The sequence below is a fragment of the Phyllobates terribilis genome, unplaced genomic scaffold, assembly GCF_046119375.1.
Source record: "Phyllobates terribilis strain yellow unplaced genomic scaffold, ASM4611937v1 Scaffold_5__5_contigs__length_657084704, whole genome shotgun sequence".
Classification (NCBI taxonomy): domain Eukaryota; kingdom Metazoa; phylum Chordata; class Amphibia; order Anura; family Dendrobatidae; genus Phyllobates; species Phyllobates terribilis.
This window is the reverse complement of record NW_027362765.1, coordinates 43552035-43578360: the sequence shown is the minus strand read 5'-3', so window position 1 is coordinate 43578360 and position 26326 is coordinate 43552035. Positions and strand designations below refer to the sequence as shown.

Here is a 26326-nt window from a genome sequence, read left to right as displayed (position 1 = left end):
TGGCCTTCCGGGACTGGCCTATCAGGAGGTCCTGCATAGGAGCTGCCTTTTTGGTGAAACCGGGGATGAATCTGCGGTAATAGCCTACCAACCCGAGGAACTGCCGCACTTCCTTTACACTGGAGGGACTTGGCCATTCCTTAATTGCGGTGATCTTATCAGGGTCGGGAGCCACTCCATCAGCGCTCACCACGTGTCCCAGGTACTGCACCTTTGGTTTCAGGAGGTGACACTTGGAGGGTTTCACCTTTAGGCCGTAGCTTGCCAGAGCTTCGAACACTTCCGCCAGGTGTTTCAGGTGGTCCTCATACGTCTTGGAATATACGATGACATCGTCCAGGTACAGCAGGACCGTCTCGAAGTTTCTGTGGCCCAGACAGCACTCCATTAATCGTTGGAAGGTTCCTGGTGCGTTGCAGAGTCCGAACGGCATGCAGGTAAACTCGCTAAGTCCCATCGGGGTGGTGAATGCGGTCTTCTCCCGGTCCGCCTCTGCTACAGGAACCTGCCAGTACCCACTAGTGAGATCCAAGGTAGAGAAGAAGTTAGCAGATCTTAGAGCAGCCAAAGACTCCTCTATCCTTGGTAAGGGGTACGCATCCTTGTGTGTGATACGGTTGATTTTCCGGTAATCTACACACATCCTCATGGTGTTGTCTTTCTTTTTGACTAAGACTAGTGGAGCTGCCCAGGGGCTACAGCTATCCCTGATCACCCCAGCCTCCTTCATGTCTCTAAGCATCCCCTTGGCGTGTTTGTAGTGTGCAGGGGGTACGGGTCGATACCTCTCTTTTATGGGAGGATGGTCTCCCGTGGGGATGTGGTGTTCTACCCCCTTGACTCGCCCGAAGTCTAACGGGTGTTTACTAAACACTCTCTCGTACTCTTGAACCACCCGATAGACTCCCTGTTTCTGGTGTGAGGGAGTGGAGTCAGTACCCAAATGTAGTTGCTGACACCAGTCCTCCATTGTTTTCTGAGAGCCGTTACCTTCCTCCGGGGAAGATGGAGGCAAGGGTTCTACGTACTGTATGGAATCTTGATTGATGGTATACAATTTGGCTAGCGTGGCATACCGGGGCAGGTACACTTCCCTCTTCCCGATATTTATTATGCGAACGGGCACCCTCCCATGGCGTACATTGACCACCCCCCGTGCTGTCAAAATGGTGGGCCTACTGTCTGAGTAAACTGGTTCTACCATTGCCTGGTAATCTCTACCTCTCAGACCAATAGCTGCCCGGCACCAAATCATCATTTCACTTTTCGGGGGCATGGCAATAGGGAAAGGGTCACACATTCGCACGCTACCAATCTCACCACCGGAGAGTTCTAGCTGTTGCCGTCGCATCAGTGCCCGGATCTCTTTCTGGAGCACTCGCTGCTGGCCGGAGCTGGCGTTCTTGGCAACCTGCTGTAAAAGGAAAATCACCTCTGCAAGACAATTTTCAATTACATTAGTTCCTAGAGTTATCTTTGGGTGACTCTCGTGTTTGTCAATGTCTACAATGATCAGTCCCTGTGCTGCCAGTTCGACTCTACCGATTTTAATGGTCACCTCTTTAAATCCAATCTGTGGCACGGGCTGACCATTGCTGGCGATGATACTCAAGTCGTCGTCAGGGTAGCGGGTGATATCCGAGTCATTCCAGTACTGCTTGAAGAGCACGTACGGGATGGTGGTGACCTGTGACCCAGTGTCCAGTAGGGCACTCATAGGAATGCCATCCAGTACCACGGGTAAGACTGGACGTCCTCCCACATATTTGTCGCGCCAGTTTGATGGGCCTGGTGATCTTTTTCCTGGGGGTTGGCCCTCTACCCCAGGTTGTGCCAGTTTAAAGGACAGTACCTTGCCATATGTCCGGGTTGATTGCAGCGGCGGCAGATGGGTCGTCCGTCCTCGTTGTATCGGTCGCTGGGTCTTCCTCTGGCCGGTGGGGTCCTCCTTGGTCGACGCCACGGGATGTCCTCCGGTCCGGATGCCAGCTGGATCTTCCCTGGAGTGGAAACCTGTAAAGACTGCACAGTTCGGGTTAGCGCAGCAACGCTTTTAGCTAGCTCTTGGACCTGATGGTGCAGGTCTGGAGCCGGGTCATTGTTCAAAGCCTGCGCACCAGCTCCCACAGGCCCTGCCGACAAGGGCGCCGCCTCCTGGTGGTAAGTGGTAGTGGGGCGTCTGGGGGTCACAACGCCACCTGGTGCCGGTTCTCGAAGCACCCGGATGGCTCTGTCCTTGAACTGTGCAAATCCCAGATGAGGGTCCTGTAAGGCCATTGCCCGCAACTGGGTTCGGTGGGCATTGCAATATAAACCCTCTATAAATTGTTCAGCCAACAGCCTGTCCTCGTCTCCCACGCCGTCAGGGTCGGTCTGCTTAATGGCTCTCAGGGCCTCTTGTAGGTTCAGGGCATAGTCCCTTATACTCTCATGTGCCCGCTGTTTGCACCCGTAGAATCTAAGCTTGATCTCGGCTGAGGTGCGGGTATCAAAGGTGTCCCTCAGCCGGGTTAGTATCCCTGCGACAGTCCTCCCCCCAGGTGGCCAGGACTTTACCTCCCTTTGGGCTGCCCCGGTTAATTGGGCCACCAGGATGCTCACTTTTTGCTCCTCTGTGAGGGGGTACACCTGGAAGAGGCTATTCAGCTTTTCTCTAAAGTCATGCAGGGTATGTGACTCCCCTGAGTACTGGGGTAGCCAGGCTGCCCCCGGGATATAGGGCATGGTGAAAGGCATGACCGCAACAGCGGTGGCGCTGGCGGGGGTTGAAGCGGTGAAGCTCTCCTCCGTATCCGACATCCTTCTCCCCCCTAGTGGACCGTGGCCTACCTTGCGATGATCCTCTTCCATAGGCCGCGGCTCCGCAGTGGATCGTCAGGGTTGAGGACCTTCCGTCGCGCTCCTGTGACGTCGGCGTCTGCTGGGCTCCTTCCAGGACCTTACGCAACGTCCGGACGTGAGGCGGGGCTTCAGTTCTCGCGCGCTTTCGGAGTCCACGCCCCTCTTCTTCCCGCGCGGCGTCCTCAAGATGGCGTCCAATGGCGGGAAAACTCCACGTATGGCGGGAAGAAGGCCGAAGATGGCGCCGGATGGCGGGAATCTTCACCACAGGTAAGTTTGAACAGTCTTTTTCAGGCACGCAGTACCCGGTGGTTGCGGGCACGAAATCCTGTCGACTACGCCAAAAGTTGACGCACCCCTGGGTCTGTGTCGCGCTGCGTTGCGCACGCGGGAGCTTACCCGGAGCCGGATCTCTTTAGGGTTGTAGTCTCGTGGCGGTGATCCGGTCCGTGCCCAGGGAGTCAGACTAAGTGGCGCTGTATTAGCGGTAGATGTTGGACGACTACGCCACCCGTTGAGTACAGCTAAGGAGCTGCTGCTGCAGGGCAGACCGCTGAGGCCGGTGGTAGGATTGTGCAGCGTGATAGTATAACCCCCAACGGGAGGGGTATGGCCTCAGGGCAGCCGACGTGGATGATGGGGGTAGCAGGAACCACTCGGAGACGGTACGGTGTAGTTCAGGGTCTTTACTGGTGACAAAGATAGACCCTCCCGGAGTACTGGCTAGCGATTGGGGCCTGGTCAGTCCTTGAGCAGATGGGATCTCCCCTGGCCAGGCGGAGTTGTAGGCCTCCCAAACTAACGATACTCTTCCGGCTACCTTGCTAGTGGCGGGTATAAGTAGCCCACGTCCCTGAGTGTACCGTGTGGTGCTCACCCGTATGGCCGGTGACTCGGGGCCTTCTAGTAGCTTCCGCTCCACGACGGCGGTGCTGGTCCTACGCGTGTGACCGTGCCTTCGGGTTTCTGGGCCAGAGGACCTGCAATCCCCTGCCGGTCGGTTTCTGCTGCTGGATAGGAGTTAGTCCCCACAGCCTCGGACTCCGGGTCCGGTGATAACTTCTCAGTCAGGGCGAGCTCTGCAGCTGCCAGCCCCTGACTCCTTGTAGCACTGCTCCCACAGAGCTCCTGATGTTCTTTTCCTATATCTGCTTCTCTGTCTCTACTTCTTCTCTACTCACTAACCCTGCCTCAGCCCTAGGTTTATATAGGGGAAGTTCTTCCCCTCCCAGGACTGGGCAGGAGGTGTGGCATGCATAGGATCCCTGACCAAGAGACCTCCCACCTGCTCTCAGACATAACATTGCTGTTACTGTGGAAACCAAACCCCTGGGGTGCCACACTTCCATAACACCTCAGCAGTGCCACAGGCTGATCGCCACCATGCCACCCCACATTGATATAGAAATTGATGCAAAAGGAGCCCCCACCAAGTATTGAGTGCATTTACTGAACATACATTTCAGGAGGCCAACATTTCGGAATTTAAAAACATTTTTAAAGCTGTTTTTACAAAGTATTCTAATTTACTGAGATAATGACTTTTGCGTTTTCAGTGGCTGTAAGCCATAATCAACATTAACAGAAATAACCACTTGAAATAGATCACTCTGTTTGTAATGACTTTATATAATATATGAGTTTCACTTTTTGTATTGAAGAACTGAAATAAATGAACTTTTTGATGATATTCTAATTTTGTGTCATGCACCTGTATTTGCACACAACATCTGGTCAGCCAAGTTTTTCTAGGAAAAGACGCTTCAGGAAAACGCCGGCGCTCTTTTTCCTGAAGCAGTTTTCCTGGTGGCTTTGCCAACGTCTTTTCTCTTCATTTTACACAATAGTGGTTAGTAACTTCAGCAAAAAATGAACATGTCACTTCTTTTAAACTCTTCACAGTTTCAATACCCTGAAGCAGTAAAAAGAGGTAACAAAACACTGAACACATGCACAGCAACGTCAATTGTGCTTTGCTGTGCATTATGTTCATCTTTTGTGGCGTTTTTTCAGCTCTTTTTCAGGTGGAATCCAGCTGAAAAAGTTGTGCATCTACACTGAGCTTGGTTTTGATACCATATCTGTGTAGTAGCTTTGGACTTTTCACTGCTTCTATGTAGCCCAATCAATGGAGAATTTCATCCTGTAAACACAATAAGGATGGGCCGCTGTTCATGGACCACTGCTGTCTGCTTGCCCCCCAGGCTAAAATTTGCCAGCCAGCCCCTCTCCACCACCATCATCCTTCCTTGGCATCTGATTTGTCAGAGCAGCGGGCGCGATGACATCATTACAGCACGCCCACTGCTCTTAAATGTCCAGCGCTTCCCCACCAAAGGCTCAGCAGACTGGAGCATCAGGTGGAACCAGGAGAGGTGAGTATTGTATTTATTTATTTAAATCAGTGACTGGTGGCCATAATAGAGTATGGGGGGTGCATTGTACTGTATACAGGATCATGGGGGGTGCATTATATTATATGGAGGAACGTGGGGGGTGCATTATACTGTATACAGGATCATGGGGGGTGCATTATATTGTATGGAGGACCGTGGTGGGTGCATTATACAGGACCATTGGTGGGTGCATTATATTCTATGGAGGACCATGGGGATGTATTATACTGTATGCAAGCAATTATACAGTGTGAAGGTGTGTGGGGTCCATCATACTGTGTTGAGGGCTGTGTGGGGGCCATTATACTGTTTGGAGGGCTAGTGCAGGTCAACTATACAGTGTGGGGGCCATTATACTGTATGGAGGGCTGTGTGGGGCTCACAGTTGGGTGATTATACTGTGTTGGGATCACCATACTTTGATTTGGGAGTTGAGGTGGGGTAAAGTAGGGTCATTATATTGTAAATGTGGAGGAATTCACCATGAGGGTATCATACTGTGTTTGGGGGGCACTTTTGTTGGCATCATACCTTATGGGGGCAATGAAAAATGAATCTAGGACTTCAGCAGGAGGAAAATTACTATGTAATGGCTGGAAAGTTGTGAGATCTGCTCTTCTGTGACCCCGACAATTATTTTTATTTATTTTTAATGGGGCGAGGGGGGCCCCAATTAGAACTTCTGCTATGGGGACCCATGATTTCTATGTACACCCCTGGCCATACGCTTTTTGCTCGCTTGCCGATAGCTATGTAGTGAGTAATTGGGATCGTGTGTGCGTGAATCCCTGCTCAATCCTGACAGTGACATTAGCGGTGGGATATTGTGTGATCTCCCCGGTGTTTCACTGACGTCCCTGACAATGGCAGTCGTATGGACTGTGTGGTGGTAGCATCTCCACCTCCTTCTTATCGAAGATATCTGCATAAGTTCAATAAGCAGGTGGCAGGCCAGGTAAATTAGATGGAGTAGTCGGAGATCGAGCAGGACGAATGGGGACAAGGCATCTCTTGTGACAGGACTGACCTCAACAAAGTACTTCTCCGGATCTCCAATCCAAGACAGGCTTGTGTGCTTATAGCCATGGCAGGCCCAGGAGCAGAGAATGGGGCAGACCTGGTAGCACATAAAAGGAGATATTCTCCGAGTGCAACATTGCTACCTGAAGTTCTATAGGCTGAGGAATTAAAAGAATGGCTTTGGATAGAGGTCTCCCATCCACGGATGATACCACCAAAGGACTCTGTAGACATGGATGGGGATCTGATACCGCTCCAATACGGCCTGTTGTATGAGATTTCCTGCAAAACCAGAGTCCAGATAGGCCAATTCAATGAAACAAGTATTGAAACGGACACTGACAGAGTCAGCGGAGGAGAAGAGTATTTCTCGCCCAGGATAGCCTCTCTTATAGATCCTAGGCCTTGGAGCGAATTAGATGTTTGAGACTACCGCAGTAGAAGAAACTCCCCTCGGCATGACAGACCTCCTGACCGTGCTTGGCTAGCTTCAACCAGTCGACTTGCATAGATTTAGAGGGGAGTGTCGAAGCTGAGGTCAGGAACATAGTGTAGCGTTGGCATCTCTGCCATATGCCTCCCTGCCCCGGCAGAGACACCGACCCCCTTGCGGCCCTGGTTCTGAGTGCGCCGCTCCCTCTGCCTCGCTCCCAGCTGGGTCTGCCCGGGGTGCGCGCACCGCGTGCAGATCCCCGCACACTGTGCTGAGGGTGGGTGCTCCCTGTTTCTTAAAGGGGCCACACACACCATCTTAAGATGTCCCCAGCCGATGGCCGGAGGACATCTCCTCCTTGAGACACCTCCCCCAAGATAGAGGTTCCTGTGCAATGTTGAAAGTTAGTGTTCTAACACGCTTGTCAACCTTCAGGTCCCAGCAGTGCCCGCCAGCCTGTCCATCAGCTGTAGGAAGGAAGTAATTCCAGGCACTCACATGTTCAGTGAATAATTGCACTTTTATTTCATTGCTCCATAAGATGTTTCAGCCTGTCCCATGAGAAATTATTCACTGAACACGTGAGTTCTGATCCATTATTCCTGTGTCCATCAGCTATGTCCGCCAGCCTGTCTATTAAGCCATGCCCGCCAGCCTGCCTGCCTGCCAAACCTGCCTACCAACCATGCCCGTTCCCGTCTATCTGCCGTGCCAGTCAGCATCAGCTGTCTGTCTTGTGGGAGTCGCCTGCTCTCACATGAGGTTGATCGCGGAGTAGCACCTGGTCCATCTTCCCGGTACTTATTTGGTTCACGGAGTCGACTAAGCTGTTTTATAGCCAAGGTCGGTCCGAGTGAGGTCCCTAGTTACGCCCCTCCGATCTCTCCTTGTACCACGGCACAGTGTTTCCACCACCCGGCATCGTAACAGTTTGCATAGGCCATGGAATCTGGGGGCTCCCAGGCTCCCTCGGTCTCGGACCTTTACCAAGATGTCTCCCATCAGAGATCCCGTCAGGATACAATCCTGTCCTTTCTGCGGACTGTAAACTCCTGCTTGGATGCACTGTCTACCCCGGCTGTGTCTGCCTCTACCAAGCTCCGCACCGGCGGTACCTCAACTCAGTGCCAGTGTCGCACCCAGCTTTGGACCCCGACTGTCTGCTCCTCCACGCTTTGGCAGTAATCCCAAATCAGTGCAGGCTGCCCTTCAAGCTCCTGACTCATCAGTTTGCTTCTGACCGAGCTAAAGTGACCTTCATCATGTCTCATCTCACAGGAGAGGCATTGGCGTGGCTCAATCCCTTATGGGAGAAGGGGAATCCTCTGGTGTCTAATCTCTAGGCTTTCATTGAGGCCTTCCGGAGGGTTTTCGATGATTCCGGTCGCACGTCCTCAACAGCCTCCTCTCTTCTCCGTCTGCGCCAGGGGAACCCCATTGTGGGCCAATACGCTGTATGTTTCCATACCCTCTTGTCTGAACTCACCTGGAATAATGAGGCTCTGGTGTCTACCTTTTGGGAAGGCCTTTCTGGGCAGATCAAAGATGAGCTGGATGGTCGTGACATACCCACCTCTCTGGATGACCTAGTGTCTTTGGCCACGCGGATCGACATCAGGTTCCAGGAGCGTTCTAAGGAGGTGGTCTGTGAGAGAAGACCTTTATGCCTTGCTTCTACCTTCCAAAAACCGGTCTCGCAACAAGCCACTGCCTCACCATCCACTCCAGAATCTATGGAAGTGGAACAAGTGACAATGGTCAAGACTCACCAGGAGGCCCGCTGCACTTAGGGCAGATGCTTTTATTGTGGCAGTTCAGAGCATGTAATCCGCTTCTGTTCTGAGAGACCAGGAAACTCCAGAGTCTAGGATTGCTTGGAGAGGTCGTCTTGGGCAAGAATTCTTCCTCTTCATTTCTGACTTTGTCCGTATCGATATCCTGTGGCAACATCCACTCTCATCCAGCAAGCATTTGTGGAGCAGTATCCGATTCCTATCCAACATCTTCCGGATCCATTGACGGTTTCTTCAGTGGATGGGAGGCCCCTTTCTGAGTCCATCCTGTTTATCACCGAGCCCGTGGTTCTCCAGATAGGAATGTTACACTCAGAGAGAATCTCCTTCTTTGTGCTGTCCTGTCTCTCTCATCCCTTGTTGCTGTGACTGCCTGGGCTACAGAGACATGAGCCGGTCTTGAATTGGAGTTCGGACGAGATGTTCCGCTGGGGTCAGGAGTGTCACAAAACCTGCCTGGTTTCTGTTCGTCCTGCTCGACCTCCATCCACTCCATCTAGTCTACGTGACTTACCAGCACCCTACTGGCCATACGCTGACGTCTTTGACAAGAGGGAGGCTGAGACGCTACCTCCACATAGGCCGTATGATTGCCCCATCAACCTCATTCCCAGTGCCTCACCGCCTCGTGGTCGAATCTATCCCTTATCGTTGGCCAAGACCCGTGCCATGTCTGAATACATTGAGGAGAATCTTGAAATCCACCTCTCTGGCTGGAGCAGGATTCTTCTTTGTCAAGAAGGACGGCTCACTTCGGCCTTGTATAGACTATAGGGGACTAAATCAAATAACCATAAAAAAATAAGCGCCTCAAGGGCGCTAAGATCGTCACTAAGCTCGACCTCCATGTAGCATATAACCTTTTCCGGATCCGCCAGGGGGACGAATGGAAGACAGCATTCAATACTCGGGATATCCTCTAAGAGTACCACGTGATGCCCTTCGGTCTCTGCAACGGACCAGCAGTCTTTCAAGAGCTGGTGAATTCCGAGATCTTCTCTACAAATGCGTGGTGGTGTACCTAGACGATATCGTGGTGTTCTCTCCTGATCTGCCTTCACATCGGAGAGACGTTCGACAGGTATTGCAAAGGCTCAGGATGAATCGTCTTTATGCCAGATTCGAGAAATGCATTTTTGAGCAGACTTCTCTTCCATTTCTGGGATACATAATCTCGGAGACCGACCTTAAGATGGATCCCGAAAAGGTATCTGCCATTCTAAAATGGCCCCAACCTGAGGGGCTGAAGGCTATTCGGCGGTTTCTAGGATTTGCAAATTATTACTGCCTGTTCATTCCTCATTTCTCTTGCTGGACTGCTCCCATTTATTCCCTGACCCGCAAAGGCGTTAATCCCAAGGAATGGACTCCCGAGGCGGAAAGTGCCTTCCTGTGCTTGAAGCAAGCCTTCTCCTCTGCTCCGGTGCTGAATCGTCCTGACTGTAACAAGCAGTTCTTCCTGGAGGTAGATGCTTCTTCCTCAGGTGCCGGAGCAGTCCTCACCCAGAAATCTTTGTCCAGGCGAATGGTGACCTGCAGTTTCTTTTCCAAGCTCTTCTCTCCCTTGGAGCGCAATTATTCCATTGGAGATCGGGAACTGATTGCCATCAAACTGGCGCTGGAAGAATGGCGATTCTTACTAGAGGGGACCCTGCATCCGGTGGTCGTCTACACGGACCATAAGAATCTCGCCTACCTGCAGTCTGCTCAATGACCTCCTCGTCAGGCCAGATGGTCTTTGTTTTTTGCCCGCTTCAATTTTACACTCCACTTCCGGCCGAAAAGAATATCAAAGCGGACCCGCTCTCCAGATGATTTCTGTTGACCGACCAAGAGGAGGAACCTCAACACATCATTGAGCCCTCCAGAATAATTATGGTTGCCACATTTGATCTGTCTCGTCTTCCTTCTGGTAAGACTTTTGTAGCGGCTCCACATAGGAAGAGGTCTGGGGTCATTCGTCTAAACTGGCAGGCCATGCCGGACAGAAGAAAACGGTTCTGCTCATTTCCCAACATTATTGGTGGCCTACCTTATGCAAGGATGCTGCGGATGTTGTCTCTGCCTGCTCTTCCTGTGCCCGAAACAAGACTCCTAGGCAACTTCCAACGGGTCGACTACTTCCTTTACCTGTGCCTTCCACTCTGTGGCAGAATATTGCGATGGATTTCATCATGGATCTTTCTGTATCGGCTGGTTGTACTGTCATTTGGGTGGCAGCTGATCGCTTCTCCAAGATGGCTCACTTCATTCCTCTGCCTGGTCTACCGTCAGCGCCAGTGCTGGTTAGAGTTCATTCTTCACATCTCCCGTCTCCACGGCCTACCTCTTCATATTGTCTCGGACAATAGGTCCAGTTTACTTCATGCTTCTGGAAAGCCACGTGCAAACTTCTGAATGTCGCATTAGATTTCTCATCGGCTTATCATCCACAGTCTAATGGCCAGGTTGAGCGTATCAATCGGATCCTCACTAGCTTCCTCTGGCACTTCGTCAATGCCCACCATAGCAACTGGGTGGAACTCCTGCCTTGGGCCGAATTTTTCCGAATTTTTCCCATGTGAGAGAATCTTCTGCCATAGCCCCGTTTTTTGTGGTATACGGTCAGCATCCCAATATTCCGTTCCCTGTCTCTACTTCTGTTGACAATCTGACCGCATAGTCTTTGGTTAAAGACTTTTCTGTGATATGGGAGGACAAGAAATCCTCATTGCTACTGTCCTCTGAGCGAATGAAGAAACATGCAGACAAGAGACGTCTGGATCCGCCTGTATTCCGTCCGGGGGACAAGGTCTGGTTATCATCCAAGTATGTATGTCTCAAAATACCTTCATACAAGCTGGGTCCGCGGTACATTGGTCCTTTCGAGATTTTGAGACAAATTAATACAGTGGCGTACAAGCGGAAACTCCCAACCTCGTTACGGATGCCCAATTCCTTTCATGTGTCTCTCCTCAAGCATGTGGTCCTCAATCCTTTCTCTGATGATCCGGGTACCATTCCAGCTCCAGTCTGCGCTGAGGACGTTTTTGGGGTAGAGAACATTCTAGCTTCCAAGTTGTAAGCGGAAAAAACTTTTTTCTTGTGGATTAGAAGGGGTTTGTTAATGAGAAGAGGTCTTGGGAGCCCAAGGAGAACATCCACGTTCCTCTTCTCCTAGAGAAATTCCTTGTACTATAGCATCTCTGCCTTCTGCCTCCCTCCCCTGGCAGAGACGCCGACCCCCTTACTGCTGCGGCCCCGGTCCTGGGTGCGCCGCTCCCTGTTTCTTAAAGGGGCCGCGTGCGCCGTCCTAAGATGTCCCCGGCCAATGGCCAGATAACATCTCCAACTTAAGGCACCTCCCCCAAGATGGATGCATGTGCAATGTTGAAAGTTAGTGTTCTAACACGCTTGTCAGCCCTCAGGTCCCAGCAGTGCCCTCAGCCTGTCCATCAGCCATGCCCGCCAGCCTGTCCCATCAGTCATGCCCACCAGCCTGTCCATCAGCCGTGCCCGCCAGCCTGTCCATCCGCTGTGTCCTCCAGCCTATCAACTGTATCAGCTGTGACCGACATGCTGAACCTGCCTACTAACCGTGCCCATCTATCTGCCGTGTCAGTCAGTGTCAGCTGTCAGTCTCGTGGGAGTCGCCTGCGCTCACACAAGGTCGGTCCCGGAGTAGCACCTGGTCCATTTTCCCGGTCCTTCCTTGGTTCACGGAGTTGACTAAGCCAGGTCAGGACTCTGCAGTGCTCAGAGCAGAGGGCGGTAGTGACGTCACCTCGCCCTCTGCCCTGAGACGTCAGAATCAGAAGATGCTGATGTTACTGGAACTGCGAGGAATGAGAAGAGGTGCGTATCTGAGGAGGTGGGGGTTCTCGTTCTCCCTCCACTGACTCATGGACCCAATAGCATGCCAGTGTCCATTCCCCCTGGGACCCCAGCACTTGCCTGGGTGCGCCGGGTGGTGACGCCAGCCATGGTCATCGCTGCGGGTCAGGTCTGCGTGCGTGCGCTACCTGTGGTCAGAGGGGCTCCTCGGGAGTCCGACGGCTTCTCCCCTTCCGACCAAGTGGCTGCCAGGTCAGACTGAGGCCAAGAGACAGGTCCCGCGGAACTGGCAGAAGATGTGGCAGTTTCATCTATTCTGGCCACGTCCAGTCAGGGGTTTCAGGCGGCGTTAGAGACTGACAACAGCCTGAAAGCTCTTAAAGAGCAGGCGGCACAGCCTCCTTCGGACTCAGACCTCGAGCGGTTGGTCTGGGACCAAGGACGGCTGTACCGGGTAACGGTCCACCGAGGTTCACCAGAGGTGTGGCCCAGGGACCCACAGTTAGTGGTACACTATCCATTCAGGGCAGAGTTGTTGCAGATAACGCATGAGATTCTGATGGCCGTACATATAGGGATCACTAAGACCAAGGCCAGGCTAGCCCAGCATTTCTACTGGCCAAGGATGGGGGCCGAGGTGATTGCCTACTGCCTGTCGTGTGACATCTGTCGGAGAGTGAGGAAGGCGGGGCGGCGCCCCAATGGTAACTGCCCATCATTGAAAAGCCTTTCAGGAGGGTGGCTGTGGACTTGTTTGGCCCGATGGCCACTCCTAGCAGCTCCGGTAAACACTTCATACTGACGGTAGTAGACTATACCACCTGGTACTCGGAAGCAATAGCCTTGTCGTCCATTCAGGCCGACAAGGTAGCCACCGCCTTACTGGAGATTTTCTCCATAGTGGGTTTTCCCCAGGAAATGCTCACCGACCGGGGGACCCAGTTCATGTCGCAGCTGATGGAGTCCCTCTGTAAGCAAATACAGGTGCAAAATCTGGTGACCAGTCCGTACCACTCACAGACCAATGGCCTGTGCGAACGGTTCAATGGCACCCTGAAGCAGATGCTTAATGTCTGGCAATTGTGTGGGCCCTGCAGCATCTGCAGCCATACTTGTACGGATGCCAATTTACCGTGGAAACAGACCACAACCCCCTCAGCTGGTTACACACTGTATCCGGAGCGAATGGGAGGCTGCTACGCTGGAGCCTCGCGCTCCAGCAGTACCACTTCGCTATTCGCCACAAAAAGGGCCGCGAACATGGCAATGCCGATGGCTTATCCCGACAAGGGGATGTTGCAGACGGGCGAGCGGGGGAACACCAGGTGGTGCTGCCCCCTAGCGCCCTCTCAAGGGGGGAGGTGTGAAGAATATTCAAGATAATCCCATGTCAATCACTGTGCACTTTTTGCCAGTGATTATAGAGAACTCCAATGTACAGTGTAATTCGACACTTCAGCTTGCAAGGGAGGGGGCTGAGAGGCAGGGAGTGACATACAGTACCTCACTGCAGCTGTGTCACCGGACAACTCCTCCCCCAGGCCACGCGGTCTTTTGTGTAAGATACTATAATTCAACATTGAGTTATGGTAATATGATACAGCCCAGTGATACACCAAGTAGATTTTTGGAAACGAACGAACCGCCGGAATGTCATCCTAGCTTTCAGTACAGTCCAGCATCTACGGATGGGGAGATATCCGGCACAGACTTGCGGGGGCCCCTAGGGCCCCGGTGCTTGGTATCCACGTGTAGCAGGAGTCCGGCTCGGTCCAATGACACCAGAACCAGCTCCCTTGGACTGTCCATTAAGGAGGTATAGCCTATTTTAGCTTTTGGGAGTTTTAGCTGGGAGAGGACAGGGGCGGAGATTTGGGCGCAGCCAGGAGGTAGGAGTGGGAGTGACCCAGAGAATTTAAGAGCCCCGGCAGCGCTGGCTCCATTGTCTTTTTTCCTGGGGAGGCCGTGGAAGGGGTCCGTCAACCAAGAGAGAGCCCACAAGCCTCTCATGTGGCAGCCCTTCCCCTGAAAGCCAGGTCGTCCATCTGACCAGTAACTTACTCGTAATAACTGCTTTACATCTTTGGTACTCCTACTATTGTATTTGCAACTCTGACCATTGTGTATGTATAACCCTTATGTATATAGTGTAATGTCTAGTGTGCCCTTATGGTGATTAAATATATAATTTAACCCTGGGCTGTTCTTTAATCTCGATCCACGAACTCTCATGTCCGTTGTTCGGTCCCACAAACACACGACCGGGCAGGTTTCTAGCCCGATATAATTCCGTTATATCTAATATAAACTGGTGGCAGCTCTCCCAGGCCGACCAGGCTCTGCATCACTGGAGCTAGTGAAGAAACCTCTCAGCCTGTCATGAGTGTGAGCGAGTGTGGTGCCACATCAGTGACTGAGTGGGCCACCTCTTCTCACCAGGGCTGTGGAATCGGAGTGAGAGTCGGTGCTCATTTTGGTGGAGTCGGAGTCGGTTTAAAATGGACACTGCTCAAAAAAATAAAGGGAACACTCAAATAACACATCCTAGATCTGAATGAACGAAATATTCTCATTGAATACTTGGTTCTGTACAAAGTTGAATGTGCTGACAACAAAATCACACAAAAATCATCAATGGAAATCAAATTTATTAACCAATGTAGGCCAGGATTTGGAGTCACCGCCAAAATTAAAATGGAAAAACACACTACAGGCTGATCCAACTTGGATGTAATGTCCTTAAAACAAGTCAAAATGAGGCTCAGTATTGTGTGTGGCCTCCACATGCCTGTATGACCTCCCTACAATGCCTGGGCATGCTCCTGATGAGATTGCGGATGGTCTCCTGTGGGATCTCCTCCCAGACCTGGACTAAAGCATCCGCCAACTCCTGGACAGTCTGTGGTGCAACGTGACGTTGGTGGATGGAGTGAGACATGATGTCCCAGATGTGCTCAATCGGATTCAGGTCTGGGGAATGGGTGGGCCAGTCCATAGCTTCAATGCCTTCATCTTGCAGGAACTGCTGACACACTCCAGCCACATGAGGACTGGCATTGTCCTGCAATAGGAGGAACCCAGTGTAATGCACACGCCCGGGCTGAGCGGCGTGTGCGTGTGATTCCACTGGACCGTGCCGGAGAGTGAATGCCTGGAGGGGCGTAACTAGGTATTCACCCGATCCGACCAGGGTCGCACGACGGTATACGACGCCAGTGCACCCAGGAGGAACCGAGCAGAGGGACCAGGTGCTACTCCTGGACAGACCCCGGACACGGCTGTTGACCCACACAGGGGAATACAGGAACAGACTGGTTAGGCTGGCACACAGACTGGTTGGAATAGGCAGGCACGACTGGTATGCGGGCAGGCGGGTATGCAGGCAGGGGGTTACAGGCAAGCACGGCTAGAGTGCAGACAGGAAGGCACTAGCAGGCGGGAACACAGGCGGGATAGGACCCAGTACACACTGGGACTCTGGAACAGAACCACAGATGTGGCAGACAAACACAGCAGAGTGAGGCCGCCCAGAGAGGTGAGCGAGAGCAGGGCAGGACGAGACCGCCTGGAGCGGTGAGCAAGAGCAGAGCAGGACGAGACCGCCTGGAGCGGTGAGCAAGAGCAGAGCAGGACGAGACCGCCTGGAGCGGTGAGCAAGAGCAGAGCAGGATGAGACCGCCTGGAGCGGTGAGCAAGAGCAGAGCAGGACGAGACCGCCTGGAGCGGTGAGCAAGAGCAGAGCAGGACGAGACCGCCTGGAGCGGTGAGCAAGAGCAGAGCAGGACGAGACCGCCTGGAGCGGTGAGCAAGAGCAGAGCAGGACGAGACCGCCTGGAGCGGTGAGCAAGAGCAGAGCAGGACGAGACCGCCAGGAGCGGTGAGCAAGAGCAGAGCAGGACGAGACTGCCGGAGCAGTGAGCAAAGGAGTCAGAGCGGAGTGAGACTGCCGGAGCAGTGAGCAAAGGAGTCAGAGCGGAGCGAGACTGAGCAGGGGGAACAGGGCTCTGTTCACACGGAACAGACAGGAAGGGAAAGGCAGAGCCAGATACCCACAAGGTGCTTGCAGTGAAGTAGCGAGTGGACCACAAACACACAAACGGGAGTACAGAGACAACAAGCAGGAGTTAGGTACGAGTTCAGACTCTGCAGAAAAAGGAAAGGAACGGACATAGAGGCAAAACAGGTAAAGGATAGGAGAGAGTTCAGACAGGAACTGAGTGTACGGAAGAGACCGACACTGCAGCGTGATACAGGAGCGGGTCTGGGAATACGGCCCCCAGAGAGGCGGGACGAACAGGCAAGGAGCGTGTTCAGACAGGACAGACAAGATACAGGAGCGGGTCTAGGTAATCGGCCCCTAGATGGCGGGAGGAACAGGCTAGGAGTGAGTTCAGACAGGACAGACAAGATACAGAAGCGGGTCTAGGTAATCGGCCCCTAGATGGCGGGAGGAACAGGCTAGGAGCGAGTTCAGACAGGACAGACAAGATACAGGAGCGGGTCTAGGTAATCGGCCCCTAGAAGGCGGGAGGAACAGGCTAGGAGCGTGTTCAGACAGGCCTGGAAATACAGCCTCCAGGATAGGCAGACAAGAGAACACAGAACGGGACCTGGCACCTTCAGAGTGCAAGCACACACTGAATGAAACACAATGCTCAGGCAGGGATTGATTGGAGCAGCTGGGTTATATACCAGGTGACAGACAGCAATAGGCTGAGGACGCACAAGGGGTGTGACCCACAGCAGGTACAAAAAGCAGGAAGTGATCGGGCGCCTCCCTTAAGCAGCAGAAACAGACACAAACAGACAGCATGGAGGGAAGCCAGAGAGACATTCTGGACTGGAGATCAAGTGCGCGCTCTTGCACAGTGGGAGATGGACCACCATGCAAGGGCGCCGCCAGGTATGCTACACCCAGGGCCAACTGCACCAGCATATGGTCTCACAAGGGGTCTAAGGATCTCATCTCGGTACCTAATGGCAGTCAGGCTACCTCTGGAGAGCACATGGAGGGCTGTGCGGCCCTCCAAAGAAATGCCACCCCACACCATTACTGACCCACTGCCAAACCGGTCATGCTGAAGGATGTTGCAGGCAGCAGATCACTCTCCACGGCGTCTCCAGACTCTGTCACATGTGCTCAGTGTGACCCTGCTTTCGTCTGTGAAGAGCACAGGGCGCCAGTGGCGATTTTGCCAATCCTGGTGTCCTATGGCAAATGGCAAGCGTCTTGCACGGTGTTGGGCTGTGAGCACAACCCCCATCTGTGGATGTTGGGCCCTCATACCACCCTCATGGAGTCGGTTTCTAACCGTTTGTGCAGACACATGCACATTTGTGGCCTGCTGGAGGTCATTTTGCTGTGCTCTGGCAATGCTCCTCCTGTTTCTCTTTGCACAAAGGCGGAGGTATCGGTCCTGCTGCTGGGTTGTTGCCCTCCTACTGCCCCCTCCACGTCTCCTGGTGTACTGGCCTGTCTCCTGGTAGCACCTCCAGCCTCTGGACACTACGTTGACAGACACAGCAAACCTTCTTGCCACAGCTCACATTGATGTGCCATCCTGGATGAGCTGCACTACCTGAACAACTTCTGTGGGTTGTAGAGCATTGGTACTGAGATGTGGTGTGTGGTCCCCACCTGCAGAAATACTCCTTTATTGAGGGTGCCTTGATAATGGCCAATAATTTCCATCTATTGTCTATTCCATTTGCACAACAGCATGTGAAATTGATTGTCAATCAGTGTTGCTTCCTAAGTGGACAGTTTGATTTCACAGAAGTTTGATTTACTTGGAGTTATATTCTGTTGTTTAAGTGTTCCCTTTATTTTTTTGAGCAGTGTATAATAAATTGGGTACAGTAGTTTAATGCAGAATGTGCTGAATATTTTTTCATAGGAATTTGGGAAAGTTATGAAATGTCCTATAAATGGCTGTTCTATTCCTGATCTAAGGCTACATTCACACACAGCGTTTTTGCTGCGTTTTTTGAGGATACGTTTTTCAGCTGCAAAAGCAGATCAGCTTTTTAAAAAACCGCATCAATAGCAAAAGCAGATTAGAAAAACGACGCACAAACGGACATGCTCATTCTTTGTGAGGATCCGTTTTTGAGCCCAAAAACGAATCCTCACAAAATGATGTCTGAATGTCATATCTTGAAACCCATTGACTTTGCTGGGATGCCCAGAGACACTGTATTTTACTGCAAAAAACGGATCCGCAAAAACGCTCTGTGTGAATCATGGCTGTAGCCAGCGAGGGGCAGCTGCCCCCCCCTAGAAGCAGGGGCACGCACCTATCAAAACTCACTTGTATGCTGCAGTGCTCCCGTCATGCACCGGCTGCAGGCTGCAGGGGGCAATCTCCCCTCCTCTGTCCTGTCTTCTGCTGTCTTCACCAGAGAGAGGAGGGGGAGGGGTGCCTGCCCTGCACAGGATCTGATTCCTGGGCCCCGAGCTGGAGAAAGTGAAAGTACTACTGCTCATCTGTGTGACAGGAAGGTGACTAATGCTAATATTGTAGGTGATTATTATGTGCTCTCTGTACAATATGTAAACTATATGTGCGATATGTGCAATGTACTATTTGCTGTCTGTAGCTGTCATCTGTCTATCACACTCTATCTATCCCCCCATGTATTCATCTATCTATCCATCCCTCTATCTATCCCTCCATCTAGCTGTTCATCTATCCTTTCATTTATCCCTCTATCTATCCATCCATCTATCTATCCATCCTTTCATCTATCCCTCCAGCTATCCATCCAGCTATCTATCATCTATCTATCCATATATTTATCCATCCATCCCTGTATCTATCTATCTCTCCATCCCTCTATTTACCTATCCATCCCTCTATTAATCTATCTATTCCTCCATCTATCCCACTATCTATCCATCCCTCTATGACTTTATCTATCTATTTAAATATAAGCAATATATGTGGGAGTCGGAGTTGGTGTAAGGGAAATTGAGGAGTCGGAGTCGCAGGTTTGGCTTACCGACTCCACAGCCCTGCTTCTCACTCCCTGGTGCCTTCCTGTACCCGTGTGGACAGGGGGTATCTGTGTAGAACTGTACCAATCTGACCTTACGCGTCCTCGAAGGGGGTGCGGAATGTCACATTGGTGCAAAGGGCAGATCCGTAGCACGTACTTCGCCTGACGTAATTGTGACGTCAGGCGGGATGTGGATCCATCACAAGTGGTGGCAGCAGTGGGATTCTGCAGGGTCCCTCTGGTGCCATTTTATCACATTGGTGGCAACAGTGGGATTCTGCGGGGTCCCTCTGGTGCCATTTCATCACATTGGTGGCCACCAATGGGCGTTGCATGTCTTGCTTGGTGCCTCCTCTATCCCCACAAGCGCTGTCCTCTTGCCCTGCTTCATTTGGATTACATGTCCTACGTCATCCAAACAGCGCCACCAATCTCACTCCTGTGCAGTTGTACTTTGCTCTGCCCTACTGTACTGTTTACTTCTGAGTCATCAGTGGTCTTTGGCATCTCCCGGCGCATGCGCATTACAAGACTCTGCTCTGTCCTCAGCGGAGCAGAGCGAAGTATGCCTGTGCAGGAGTGAAATTGAGGGCGCTGTATAGATTACGTAGGACATGTTATCTACATGAAGCAGGGGATGGCGATTGCAGGGATAGAGTAGGTGCCAAGAAAGACCATCGACAAGCATCAAATGAGACCGTGGCAGGCCAGCAAACAATGTGAGAGGTTGCATGTCAGACGAGCTCCTCAGGAAATCCTTATTTAATCCTTAAATAGTCCATAACCTTCGGGTAGAGTCGGCAACAGAGATTCACCCAGACCTGAATCCATTCTCACTTCTGCTCGGTCTACACCAGTCTGAGCCTGAACCAGAAGAGGGGAAACAAAAGAGCCATGGAGTCCCTGAAGCTCTTCCTGAACGCAGCATCACACCAACAAAGTATAACATTCTTTATTTATAAATATTCACATACAAAACATGAACAAAATAATACATGATAAAAACAGTGTGTGACGGAGAGATCCAACCCACCCAGGAATCCCATTAACAATCATTAATCTATCATAGATATGTACTCAAAAAACAGATTTTTATGTATAAAAGAAATAATTTTCCCCACAGTCTGAAAATGAAAATTGCTTCTCCCTTGCGTGACGTCTCCGATGTGTTTTCAAAATATTTAGCACATTCTGATCAGAAAAATGGCTTCTCCCATGTGTGAATTTTCAGATGTTTAGTAAAGGCGGTTTTCCTATTAAACCATTTTCCACATTCTGAACATGAAAATGACTTCTCCCGTGTGAATTGTCTGATGTTTAGCAAAATCAGATTTTGAAGAAAAGCATTTCCCACATTCTAAACATGAAAATGGTTTCTCCTTTGAGTGTAATCTCTGATGTTTAACAAGATGTGATTTCTCAGTAAAACATTTCCAACATTCTGAACATGAAAATGGCTTCTTCCCTGTGTAAATTTTCAGATGTGAATCAAGATTTCTTTTCCAACTAAAACATTTTCCACATTATTAACATGAAAATGGCTTCTCCTCTGTGTGAAATCTCTGATGTGTAACCATATATGATTTCATAGTAAAGCATTTCCCACATTCTGAACATGAAAATGGCTTCTCCCCTGTGTGAATTCTTAGGTGTACAGTAAGATTTGCTTTCTGATTGAAATATTTCCCACATTCTGAACACGAAAATGGCTTCTCCCCTGTGTGAATTCGCTGATGTTTAGTAAGATTAAATTTCGTAGAACAACATTTCCCACATTGTGAACATAAAAATGGCTTCTCCTCTGTGTGAATTTTCTGATGCCTAGCAAGAGAAGATTTGTCTGCAAAACATTGTCCACATTCTGAACATAAAAATGGCTTCTCCCCTGTGTGAATTCTCTGATGTTTAGTAAGATCATATTTCGTTATACAACATTTTCCACATTCTGAACATGAAAATGGATTCTCCCCTGTGTGAGTTCTCTGATGTTTAGTAAGATCAGATTTTATTGCATAACATTTCCCACAGTGTGAACAGGTAAATGGCTTCTCCCCTTTGTGAATTCTTAGATGTTTAGCAAGATTTGTTTTCCCATTAAAATGTTTCCCACACTCTGAACATGAAAATGGCTTCTCCAATGTGTGAATTTGCTGATGTTTAGTAAGATTATATATTGTAGAACAACATTTCCCACATTGTGAACATGAAAATGTATGTTTTCTTCTGTGTTCTCTTTGATGTTTACCATTCCTTTTGCTATATTTGTCTTGTTTAAGAAATACTGGAGGTATGTCTGGTATATTTGGGTGCTCTTCAAAGGTATCAGGTGTGATACTATGAACATTTGCTTTAAAATCTGATAATATCACATATTTCTCTGAGATCATGGTCCAGTTATCTGTCAAAAAAAATGAAATGTATATATATTTTTCAATAGACATTGAATAATGATTAGAAAATGATCGTGGCTTTCTCCTAAACTGCTTCCTACCTAACTTCTGTGCATGACCTGGATCAATTTTGATTTGATAAACTGTAAAATGACAGTCAGTGACTAATTCCTGTGTCCCAAGGACTCCCTACAGTGAAGTGCAAACCACAATTAAAGGGTGATTACCAGGTATTCCTTGCACCCACTGTCTGTTTCGGCAAGCATCGGGATTTTCACATCTTGCACCACCTTGCTGGTAAGCATAATCATAACAGAATAACTGACCAATACCATTGAAGGGTTGTTACCTTTTAAAGAAAATATATTCATCGCTGCATTTTGCTATAAAAAATAACTGTGGTGGACTCAGCTTCATGGGGCCCATCGGCGAGTCTCTGCTCCTGATATCTGGCATTGATTGCGGTGCTGACGTCACATTGACAGTGTAGCAGTCAGTCACCTCACTGATTGATTGCTGTGCTTTTGACGTGATGTCAGCCTTGCAGGCAATGCTGTACCTTAGGAGCAGTGGCGGAGATTTACCACAATGTGTCAGACTGACCACACTCCTTAATATTGAAATTGCAAATCCCAGAAGGAAAAGTTGTGGAATTATGGAAATCACAGGATCTAAAAACTTGTTAGTAATATGAAAATGATGAACAATTGAAACAAAATTTTCCAAACATGTCCATGTTTTCAGTATGAGTGGCTTGTGCAAAAATACACTTCCTCGCTTTGGTTTCCAACAATGAGATTATATTAATGGACGTCTGGGGAATGTTCTGCTGCACTGAATGCACTTTGGCAAGAAAGCCATCATGATTTGCTACTTCCAGCTCCCTTTGCAATTGATAACTGAGCAAAAATATGGGGAAAAAAAGTAAATCCTGACACTTCTCAAACCCCCAAAAGATCTCCTAGACACCTCACTAATAGATAGTGTAGATCAGCACTTTGTGAGCATTAAAACATAACTTTTAATCAAGATAAGATATTCAATAAAATATAGGTAGACACAATAAAATTACTTGTAAAGAGGAGCTAAAAAACTAAAATTAATCCATTCCACATAACAAATAAATATAGGACACGACTCGTTACTAAACCTGATTCAGCAAAAACTGACAGTGGTCAGCTGCCTCATGCAATCATCAGTGGCTAAAACGTGAAATAGAAAAATTAAAACCATCTCACACAATTGTCAGTGTCAGGCCCTAGTGCAGATTTCCATTGACTACTACATCGAGCCTCGACTACTGCAACCTCCTGCTCTATGTCCTCCCTTCCAACACTCTCGCACCCCTCCAATCTATCCTAAACTCTGTTGCCCGACTAATCCACCTGTCCCCCCGCTATTCCCCAGCATCTCCTCTCTGTCAATCCCTTCACCGGCTCCCCATTGCCCAGAGACTGCAATTCAAGATGCTAACTACGGCATACAAAGCTATCCACAACCTGTCTCCTCTATATATCTGTGACCTAGTCACCCAATACATACCTGCATGCAACCTCCGATCCTCAAAAGATCTCCTGCTCTACTCCCCTCTTATCTCCTCTTCCCACAATCGCATACAAGATCTCTCCTGTGCTTCCCCCCTACTCTGGAACTCTCTACCTCAACATATTAGACTCTGGCCTACCATGGCAACCAGGGCTGTGGAGTCGGAGTCGGTGTCCATTTTGGTGGAGTCGGTATAAAATGGACTGACTCCGAAAATATATAATAAATTGGGCACAGTCGTTCAATGCAGTTTGTGGGGAATATTTTTTTCATAAGAATTTGGGAAAGTTATGAAATGTCCTATAAATGTCTGTCCTATTCCTGATCTAAGGGTCTAGACTTTTAGCTGAGATGAATTTGTGCTACAGTAAATTTATCACTTAAACATGAGCCATGTGATTTGGGGAGTCTGAGTCATGGAAATTGAGGAGTCGGTGTCATGGAAATTGAGGAGTCGGATGTTTGGTTTATCGACTCCACAGTCCTGGAATAATATGGTGCTGATTTGCTACTACAAGTAAGGATACAAGTTACAATAATCCCTATCGTAACATGTAGCAGCGAGTCAGTGGAATTTATTCTGCTCAGTATTAAGTGATACAAATAATATAAAATAGTAATATATTAATATTGAGCAGAATTAATTTCAGCCTATTGGTTCGGCTCTCTACAACAGTCACAGTCTCTCATGTGGCCCCTTGGGAAAATTGGACACCCCAGTTATACATAATACTAAAATCTCACTATGAGGGAAATCTGTATCTTATAATGAAGCTTCCAAGCATGAATAGAGAGAACTTGTTTTAATCAGACAACCCCTTTATCACCTAACAGGATAAGTGATCGGTGGTGTCCAACAGCTGTGACCTGCACTGATCAGCACAATGGGGCACCTTTATCTCTATAAGGCCTCGCTCACACTGGCATATAACTCGGTTGAGTGCAATTCGATAATTGACTAGACTTTTAGCGGAGATGAATGTGCTGCAGGTTATGTACATGATAAGTAGTGAAACTCCTCCTCTATAGATAAGGGGAAAAAAAACAAACACATAGGGAAGGAATGCCTGCACTCATCTCAGAACTGCTGGAGAAGCTGACTGCTGATAAGCTGACGTCACAAAGTGCTATTCTTAGCTCAGTGTAAGCTATTGCCATATATGAAGAGCAAATGCTATGAGGGGCAACAATAACCCCTGTAAGACATAGGGAGGGGCAGTCTTTTCATTCTACACTACACAGCTCAGTCCTAGGATCCCCATGCTGAGGAAACAGCTGACAAGGCCCGGACACATGGTGTCATCCTGACACACGTGCTGGACACAGATAGACACAACCTACCATCCAGGATCCCAGGAAAAGATGGGTGAATTTCAACTAATAAGCTAATTATGGACAAATGGACACTCACTTTGTAACTATTTCCCCTATTTTATATAACTACTGCAATTATTATTTTTACTGCGCAACCAAGAATAAACCGCTACATTTATTTTATAAGAATATCGTGATATATTCTTTGAACAATCGCATCTGATAAGAAGTCCTCCATATAAAATATACGGAAATAAGTATATTTTAACAGACTTCTTCATGGCATGGGACGCGTAGTCTCCAGACCAATCTTTGGCTATCATTACATCCAAGACAAAAACAGGGACTTATCACTGTAGAGGACAGACCTCCATTCTAGCCTCCATTGCCATCTTGTGGGAGTTTTGCATTAGGGGTTTTATGCGAAAAACAGAGGGATTTCCCTATGGTAGGATACCCAGTACTCCTTCATATGCATATCCTCCCGAAAATCCCTGTTGGAGGAAAAGTTGCGAAATCTAGAAGAGAGGTTAACTACCTTGAAAATCATTAAGGAAGGTGAAGAGTTCTTAGACAGAGCAGAATTATCTCTTCATGATTCAGAAAGAGAAGAAATTCGAACTGCACCTGACGAAACAGAGGAATGGAAGCATGTGACCCACAGAAGCAGGAGGATCGAGAGGCAGTCAGCACCCATACTGCTCAGGAACCAGTACCAGGCTCTCACGCAGGAGAACCATGAAGAAATACAGCAAAATAAGACTTTGCCAGCAATGAATAACCTTGTAAGCCCTCAGAATCCTCCTGGATGGAGAAAGAAGAATGTTGTGAAGAAAAAACGGAGAGTGGTGGTCATGGGGGATTCCCTGTTAAGAGGAACAGAGGCCGCTATCTGCAGACCAGACATAACCTCAAGAGAAATGTGCTGTCTTCCAGGAGCAAAAATTAAAGATGTGTCTGACAGGATATCAAGACTCTTCAGACCTACAGATCACTACCCATTCCTGCTAATACATGTGGGGACAAATGACACCGCACGAAAGGACCTGGAAACCATCTGCAGTGACTTTGAAGACTTAGGCAAGAAAGTGAAAGAATTGGGAGCGCAGGTGGTCTTCTCATCCATCCTCCCAGTGGATGGCCGTGGAACAATGAGGTGGAATAAGATTCTACAGGTGAACAACTGGCTACGTCGATGGTGCCGTCAACAAGGATTTGGATTTCTGGATCACGGAATGAATTACCTATACGATGGACTACTTGCTAGAGATGGGGTGCACCTTACGAAGACTGGAAAACATGTATTTGGAAGTCGCCTTGCTACACTCATCAGAAGAGCTTTAAACTAGAACAATGTGGGAAGGGAAGCAAAAGGCCAGAAAAAGCCATACAGCTGACAAATACTATTGAGATCTCTGCTACTGGAAGTGGAAAAGAAGAACAAAGACAAAAAAATCTAAATAATAAAAATATGGGAGGAAGAGAAACCAATCACAAACTAAAATGTTTTTATACAAATGCACAAAGCATGGGCAACAAACAAGGAGAATTGGAACTACTAATGCAGGAAAAGGAATATGATGTCATTGGAATCACTGAAACTTGGTGGGACGATACACATGATTGGAATAAAAGGCTAAAAGGATACAACTTATTTGCAAGAAACAGACTTGATAAACGAGGAGGAGGTGTTGCATTGTATGTTAGAAAAGCGTATATCTGCACAGAGATTGAAGCTTCAGAGACTGGGAGTTCTGTGGAAACTGTTTGGGTAAGAATACA

The 26326-nt window shown here is 49.2% G+C and overlaps 2 protein-coding genes across 2 annotated transcripts in view; both read right to left on the bottom strand.

Annotated features, from left to right (window-relative positions):
- Nucleotides 1–26326, bottom strand: part of LOC141270660 (uncharacterized) — a 741199-nt gene that overhangs the window by 341149 nt on the left and 373724 nt on the right. The window lies entirely within an intron of this gene.
- The window catches only part of LOC141270672 (gastrula zinc finger protein XlCGF66.1-like), a 42234-nt gene continuing 36232 nt past the window's right edge, over nt 20325–26326 (bottom strand). Inside the window, exon 7 of the mRNA XM_073680768.1 lies at nt 20325–21693. Within this exon, the coding sequence (XP_073536869.1) occupies nt 20822–21693 (872 nt within the window). The 3' untranslated portion in view covers nt 20325–20821. The remainder of the gene's footprint in view (nt 21694–26326) is intronic.